The sequence below is a fragment of the Anolis sagrei genome, chromosome 5 (assembly GCF_037176765.1).
Source record: "Anolis sagrei isolate rAnoSag1 chromosome 5, rAnoSag1.mat, whole genome shotgun sequence".
In the NCBI taxonomy this organism is placed as follows: domain Eukaryota; kingdom Metazoa; phylum Chordata; class Lepidosauria; order Squamata; family Dactyloidae; genus Anolis; species Anolis sagrei.
In genome coordinates this window covers 96,771,708-96,780,144 of record NC_090025.1, presented here as the reverse complement: position 1 = coordinate 96,780,144, position 8,437 = coordinate 96,771,708, and the positions used below count along the sequence as shown (strand labels likewise).

Below are 8,437 nucleotides of genomic sequence, written 5' to 3'. Positions count from 1 at the left end.
ATCTGGCATATTTGCTCATTAGGTAGCGATAAGAATAGTTTTTCATCACAATTCAAAAGGATTTGGAAAATTAAAATGTGGGTGGAAGTGAAGCAAGCCAGCACAACCACTTCTAAGTAAGATTTCCTAGAACTGTCAGAAATGGGCTTTCCATAGTACAAATGAACCAAGCTCCACTCCAAGCAAAAATTCCAAAATTAAATATAGTCCCTTGTTCAAAGCTGCCCTTCCATGAAACATTGAAACACTTTTACCAATAATAAAACTAGATAACCACCAAATTTACTTGAGTGTAATATGTCATCCATCAAATCTAATGCACGCCTCAGTTTTCAAAACCCTGAAACCCCAAAAAGTATTTACCATATTACAGTAATCTAATGCACATTCTAATTTTGGGGAGGTAATTTTTGTAAAAAGAAAAAAAAAAGAAAAAAAGGTGAGCATTAGATTCAAGTAAATATGGTAATTACTCACATTTTGGGATTAAGTTAAGTAAGAAAATAGGATTGCAATTCTATGTTCATTGACCTGGGATTAAGATACAGCTTAATGGTGTAACATTAGAAAATGTTGATCATTTCCGCTACCTTGGCAGCCACCTCTCCACCAAAGTCAACATCGACACCGAAAAACGACACCGCCTGAGCTCTGCGAGCGTAGCATTTTTTCCGAATGAAGCAGAGAGTGTTTGAGGACAGGGATACCAAGGTGCTTGTCTATTGTCCTCCCAACCCTGCTATATGCCTGTGAGACGTGGACTGTCTACAGACGCCACATGCAACTCCTGGAATGATTCCATCAGTACTGCCTCCGGAAAATCCTGCAAATTTCTTGGAAAGACAGGCGGACAAATGTCAGCGTACTGGAAGAAGCAAAGACCACCAGCATTGAAGTGATGGTCCTCCGCCATCAACTCCGCTGGACCGGCCACATTGTCCGGATGCCCGACCACCGTCTCCCAAAGCAGTTGCTCTACTCCGAACTCAAGAATGGAAAACGAAATGTTGGTAGACAGGAAAAGAGATTTAAAGATGGGCTCAAAGCCAACCTTAAAAACTCTGGCATAGACACTGAGAACTGGGAAGCCCTGGCCCTTGAGCGCTCCAGCTGGAGGTCAGCTGTGACCAGCAGTGCTGCAGAATTTGAAGAGGCACGAATGGAGGGCAGAAGGGAGAAGCGTGCCGAAAGGAAGGCGCGTCAAGCCAACCCCGGCCTAGACCGCCTTCCACCTGGAAACCAATGCCCTCACTGTGGGAGAAGATGCAAAGTAAGAATAGGGCTCCACAGCCACATACGGACCCACAAGAATACTGGAAGACAATCCTCCTCGTAAAACGAGGTATCACCTAAGTAAGTAAGTAAGTAAGTAAGTGTTAAGAACCATTGAAATTTAAGGACTTACCTGAGACCAGATATACATAAGACCACACTATTAATGTTCAGCATGAATGTATTAACATAAGGTACACAGAATAATGAAACTGCCTCAGAAGAAAACAAAATATAATAATAAGCAATAGCCAGGGCAAATAAAATTGAAAATAGCAAGAGTAAATAAAGAAAATGACTCCTAGAAGAACACGTTCCAACAATATGATTCAGTTATATTTCAATGAAAAGGGAAATTGCTAGAAATGAGAGGTGCTGTTATATATTTACAAAAATAAGTAATTGTAGCAGTTGCCACTTATCATTTTATGCAGATTTCATATATAAAGAAGAATGAAATGTTCTTTCTCCCCACAAGAGGGCAACCATATCAATCCCATGGATTTCAAATTGTTTTCTCCAAGGCTAGATACTTCTCATTGTTTTGACATCTTCCACAAAAATGGTAAATATTTTGAGCAATTAACATATGATGTAGCTCTTATCCATGTATAAATGAAAACAGTATTTCAAACGTGGAAACAATTATTACTTTTTATGGACATTTAACCATATCAAGGGCTCAAAAAAGGAAAGGCACACATCGTGGTCACTGGCAACACAAGGAATATGTACTGTTAAGCTGGTAAAGGTTCTCAACATATTTGTACTTTGTGTAATAAATTATTCAGTGTGCCTATCCTACCTTAAATTCAAGTTTAAGACTTTAACGGTCTTAAACACAACAAACACTGTCTTAAACTTTCTCCACAGGAAAAAAGAGGAGAATGCTATAACTGTAGTATTACCCTGTGTACAAAAAAGAGGGAGAGGAGGAGGAGGAAATAATGTGACAAGGGAATGAGTTGTCCCTTTAATTTGCATATCATTGTCATACACACGGCAAATTCTAGATTACATTTGTTGGGCACAGAAAACCTGCTCTGAGTGAGAATATTCCTATCATGACATTATTATCTTCCCCAAAATAAGTAATGTCTTTTAAAAATAATACTTGATACATGGAAGAAGAAAGCATAACTATTTGGGTGCAATCAATCTGAAATGGGTCAATCGCCCTGCTATTGGATTACAAGCAGTTCCCAAGTTACAAACATCTGATTTATATAGTTACAAATAGGCTTGGGCGGTTTCGTTCGTTGATTTCGTAATTCGTTATTAATTCGTATTTAAATTAGCTTACGATCCAATATTGAGCCATGCAGGAATAGTGTGAGGAGTAATTAAGAATCGAAACAATTTTTCCAATTTATTTCATAATTATTTCGTAATTATTTTCGTTTTATAGTTGTTGTTTTATAAGTTTTATAGTTGTTGTTTGTTTTATCACACCAACAGTCAACAACAGAGGGAGAGGGAAGCTTCAGAAGTTCCCCCTGTCCCATTTGGAGATGGTTTTTAGCGTTTTTAGCGCATTACACAATTGCGTCCGCCATTAACGAATCGATTCGTAATTTTACAAAATTTCATATATTTCGAAATTTTTAAAAGGAAAATTTCTGAATTCTTTAAAAAAACGAAACGCAGGGCACCCCTAAAAACGAAACGAGTTTAGAAACAAATTTTTCCGTGGTTACCCAAGCCTAGTTACAAACAGGGGTGAGACAACAGGAAGTGAGAAGAAATCTGCCCTTAAGAAGAGAAATTCACTCCTGAAAGAGTTATCATGGGGAAAAGACTCTCCACTGAAGATTTTTCACCAATTTATGCTCACGCTCCCTGCTCACGCTCCCACCACCATCGCAAGCACGATTGGGCCTTCTCGGTGGTGGCCCCTCGACTCTGGAACTCACTCCCCAGGGATATTAGACAAGCCCCAACTCTGGCAGTCTTTAGGAGGAGCCTGAAAACGTGCCTGTTTCAGTGTGCCTTCCCAGAATAAGGAACTCCCAGCAATATGTCCTCAAACGCACTTTAATAATGATTTTGGATTGTCTGCACATTCTTCCCTTTTCAAAACCTTTATTCCAATTACATGCTACCTGTTCATGCCCAGCATTATTTTTTAAATTTTTAATTATTGCATTTGGCCCAGCCATTGGTTTTTAAATGCGTTGTGTTATTGTTATTGTTTTTGCTTATTTTGCTATGAGTTTTGTATTGTTTTTGTATTATTGCTGTTATTGTTATTGTTATTGTTGTGTTGTGGGCTCAGCCTCATGTAAGCCACACCGAGTCCCTTGGGAGATGGTAGCGGGGTACAAATAAAGTCTTATTATTATTATTATTATTATTATTATTATTATTATTAATCCTTGTTTCCATGATAATTTAGATATTTCAAAATTCAATTGTCCCAAGGACAGAAAGTAAGATGAAGTCTTCTGAGCAGAGGCTTAGATAGCAACACAAATCTTACAGAGGCGTTAACCCTTTCTTATACTATCCCAAACTATTTTTTTGGTTGGAATTAACTTTAAAAATGTGCCTGTTCTGACTTACATACAAATTCAACTTAAGAACAAACCTACAGAACCTATCTTGTTTGTAGCCTGGGGACTGCCTGTAATCACTATTAAATCTAATTCCACTGATTTCAATGAAAGATAGTCATGGTTCACTTTTACGACATTGAATGATATTTTCTATTTGTTTTGGACAAGTAGAACTTATTTATAATAAGAACATATTTAGAAGTTCATCATTTCTGCTCTTAGCTGTTGCTATCATCATATATTCAAAGTAATTTCTGCATTGATAAAATTAGAAACATGCTGTTTAGAAATGAAGATAGGGTTTTGAAGGAGACCAGGGAAGACCACATGAACACATTAAAAATCTGCAAGACCTTTGAGAAATAAAACAATGAAACTATACAATACATTGTTGCTTCGCTTATCAAATTATTAGCATCTGAGTTCAGTTAAATATTCCCACAGCACACTAGAATATACAGCACAAGCATAGTCTATGCTTGACTACTTGGTCTAAAGATTGGATAGGATGATTGCCAGGTTGTTCTTAAATGGAAAACTTATATAATTAGATTTGAGCCTTAAGCAACTTTTAAAAAACAAATGTCAAGTCTATAACTTACTAAAACACTTCTGTTCATTTCCAGTCTCAACGTTTCATATATATATACATATATAAACTTGTATTAATGACCAAATTCCCTTTCCTTAGGTCCAAACAAAAACAAATGCTCTCTTGAATGATTGAGGATTTCTCCCCCTATCAAGAGTCAGAGGTTTGCCTGGGAACACGGTAATGCTCGGGCTTGATGCGTGCTTTCTTCTCTTGAGGATTGGCATACTTCCACTTGGATGGAGACATCTTCAATTTTTTCCTTTTCTTGTCTGTGCACCACACTTTTTCACAGTATTCCTCTACTCTCTGGAAATTGCTATAACCTATGAGTTGCAGGAATTCTTTGTACCATGGCCTTGAGCCATGGGGAATGCTACTTTGTGCAGGACACGGCATCTTATGAGAGACATGATCCTCCTCATAGTCTTTGTTGAACATGTCATCTACACGTTCCTCTTCCACAACCTCAAGTGTGATTTTTCTCACTGTATGGATGATACTATGTTCCACTGTCTGGCAGAAATATGTTCCAGCATCCATCCTGTGCAGCCGTAAAAATAACAGGCCAAGGTCCACTTTGAGTACTCGGTCATCAGTCTTCACCTACATATATGACAAAGATGAAACTGTATCATAGTGAAAATAAAGGAAGAATACAATAAAACTGTAAAATCTCCCTCCCATCCTCACATACACACCTAAAACATTTACAGTGTGACCAATGAGTGATAGTGGGTGTGCTGGTATGGCTGTATCAGGAGCTCCAACTTTATTTGCTTTGTATTGAATGTTTGTTTGCAGTCCTAGGTTTCAGGGACTCTGCAGATAGGTGGCTTCCTTTGGTTGCAGTCGTAGGGCAAGTCACCTGTCCATCATCGTTAAGTTTTGGTTCCACCCCTTGCTCAGGGCAATTGGGAAGGGAGCCATTTTTAATTAGTCTCAGCAAGGAAAGCTAATGTACAGGATGTGTGCAAGCTTCCCCTGTACAAAAGCTTCCACCCTTAAGACTTTCCGGGGGGAAACAGTCTTAAGAGTCTCCAAAGATTTCCAGGAAAACAGCCCTAAAGACCAAAGAACTCCAGCTGGAGAATATCTAAACTTTTACTGGTAGGTCCACTCGGTGCTTCGAGACGCAGTTCGACCCGGTAGTGGAGCCCACATCAGTGAGGGTTAGATTACAGTCAGCCTGGGAGAAGTTAAAAAGGGGATTTTCCTTTAAAGTAAAGAAGAAGTTATTGAAGACAGTTGCCTGTCCGTCGTGGGCAAGTTTAGGAAGCCACCAGTTGCATAAAAGCCTGGAAGCATTTGTTTAGCTTTATTGAAGACAAGAGAAGTTTCTGTTTGATTGTTCATTAATAAATGACTTTGTTATACTTCACAAGCCATCTAAAGATCATTTGTGGTGGAAAACCTCTGAGAACTTCTCCTTGGGCTTCCCGCTGGGCAAAAGTTGCACGTCCTGTTCTAAAGGAAATTCTTTACAGGCCCAGCACACGACAGAACAGTGGGGGAAATCAAAGACATTGATTCAAGTGAATTACTCTAAGAGGAATTAAACATCATAAGAAGATCACAATACAGGCAGTCCTCAAGTTATGAACTTTCTTCTTAAGTTGAATTTGATTATAAGTCAGAACAGATACATTTTAAAGTGTAACTCCAGAGAGATTGGGTGTGTGTGTGTGTGTGCGACAGAGAGAGAGAGTTGGATAGCATAGAGAAGGTCTGACATCCATGTTTGTTTTGCTGTTTGTACTCCTGTTCAGAAGATTTCACCTCACTTTCTGTCTCTGTGATAATTGGATTTTGAAAAAAATGGTTTGTTGTGGAAACAAGGACTGGTGATAAAATTTCACTAGAGACATCTTTCCCCCAAAATGACTATAACGTAGCCAGGCCCCAGGGGATTAATACTTCACTAATAAATCTCCTAACACACACCCACAAGTTCCTTCAGCTGTTCTCTAGCACACAGCTGGTTACCACTTTGAAGAATCAGTGTAAAGGATTTTTTATTACTATGGCTCCAACTGGACACCAACACAATCCTGTCCCGAAGCGTTTTGATATGTGTTGAGGAAACGTGAATGTGTATTGGTATAGTTGCTGCCACCACTCAAATGGATTTGAGAAATTATCTTGATGTTATGCCTGAGGAAAACCCCGTTGTTCACCAGCCCTCCTTTTTAACTCCCTTTAAAATGTCTGAGGTAAAAAGATGTTAAAATTTGCTGGAACAGATTCCATGGAATGATTCAATGCTGAAGGCTGAACTAGAACAAAGTTTATTTGTATACTTGAACACACAACTAACTTCTTCTATGAGGTACACAAGCGTATTTGGTTAACAAAGCACAATCTTCTAATGGTTTCTTGGTCTTAACAAGCTTGATGGTTTCCTTAACTGGGTTTCTTTTTTTTAACATGAAAGCAAGTTCCCTCACTCTACTCTATACCTAGTAGCAGTGAGTCCCTCTGACACACCAATCCTGGCTGTCCCCAGAGTATCTAACTTCTCTTTTCACAGAGATCCCTAATAGCTAAGATACCCTGTCCCCTAGAGAGTAAAAACAACTTGTGTGCTAACACTCACACAAGTCCACAGGTGGCTATCTTGACCCTCCAGGTCAATCCCTATAGACACACCTGCCTCCAAACACTCTCTCACAGGAAAACTTGAGCTCACTAGAAATCCACCTGCTTCCCTTCAGATCAAAATCCAATCTCCCTCTCTGTCAGAAGCTGCCTGCCTTTTTACACTCACAGCTCTGGCTCCTCCCATCTATCCTAGCCAATCCTGGGATAGCTGAGCTCCTCCCCTCTGCTGATCTGCCTTTCCTAAGATGTCTGCCTCGCTGTACTACCTTCCTAACATGGAGGCCAGCTTACTGACTTCTAGGCTTTGGCTTCAGCCTACCAAGGTACAAGTCATGACAATGACTCTTCCAGGAGTGAATTTCCCATCCTAAGGGTAGATTTCCCTGACTTCCTGTTGTCTCACCTTCATTCTTAACCATGAGTCATTTCGAAATTAGAAGTTCCTAATTTGGGGACTGCCTGTATTATATAGTGATAAGTGGATGCTCCAGAAAGCTCTGAAAAGTGCAATATATCAACTAGCATCTGAGGGGAGAAAATATAAATATTTCAAATGTTATTAAACACATTTAGTTTCAATTATCTTGGTCCAGAATCCAGCCAAACAATAAGCACTTTAGGGTGTCAGCAATTTAATTAATTAAATAAATAATTAAAGAGAACTAAATTTAGTTGGAGTTAAGCTTTCTATTGAAAGTACTGTATATATTCGAGTATAAGCCGACCTGAATATAAACCGAGGCACCTAATTTTACCTCAAAAAACTGGGAGAACTTGTTGACTTGAGTATAAGCCAAGGGTAGGAAATGCAGTAGCTACTGGTAATAACAAAATTAACCACATGACAATGGAGCATAAGATATACAATATACAGGTAAATGGGAAGTAATGGGAAAAATAGGAGCAATTCTGAAAAATGATGTCTCATGCATCATCATCCACAAAAGTCAAAAGTATAAATGTAGAAGAATGATTATATTGTTTAGTGAGAAAGTACCTCTTCTTTTCGAGTTTCATGAGCTCTCTGGACAAACCAGATCACTTTGGCTTGCAAGGTTCTGGGGATGCATTCAAGCAGAGTGCTGTTGTATTCGATTCCATACACCAGTCGCTCTTCAGTCTTATCCAGGACATCCCCTGTAAGAGCAAACACAGGCACACAAGCTTAACTCAGTCATACTGAGCATTTTCGTGATCGCTAGCAAAATCTTTGGCTCTCATGGTTTGTATGCAAAGAAACTTCATAATAAGAATTAAATGTATCAGTTGTTGATGGACTAGTTCACTACCTTTGGTTGCAATTGGCACTGGACTAGTTCAACACCAATTGACATAGGCCAGAGTCCCCAATCTAAGGCCCACAGGATGGATGCGGTCCTCTAAGGTCTTTTACTCGGCCCCTGCCCTAAATGTTAGA

At 39.1% G+C, this 8,437-nt stretch overlaps 1 protein-coding gene across 2 annotated transcripts in view; it reads right to left on the bottom strand.

Moving 5' to 3' along the window:
• Window positions 1-2,232: 2,232 nt before the first annotated feature.
• SEMA3E (semaphorin 3E) overlaps window positions 2,233-8,437 on the bottom strand; it is a 254,418-nt gene continuing 248,213 nt past the window's right edge. For both annotated transcript variants that reach the window (XM_067468902.1, XM_067468903.1), the window contains exons 16-17: window positions 8,018-8,157; window positions 2,233-5,025 (exon numbers count right to left, since the gene is read on the bottom strand). In XM_067468902.1, coding sequence (XP_067325003.1) covers window positions 4,570-5,025; window positions 8,018-8,157 — 596 coding nt within the window. In that variant the 3' untranslated portion in view covers window positions 2,233-4,569. The remainder of the gene's footprint in view (window positions 5,026-8,017; window positions 8,158-8,437) is intronic.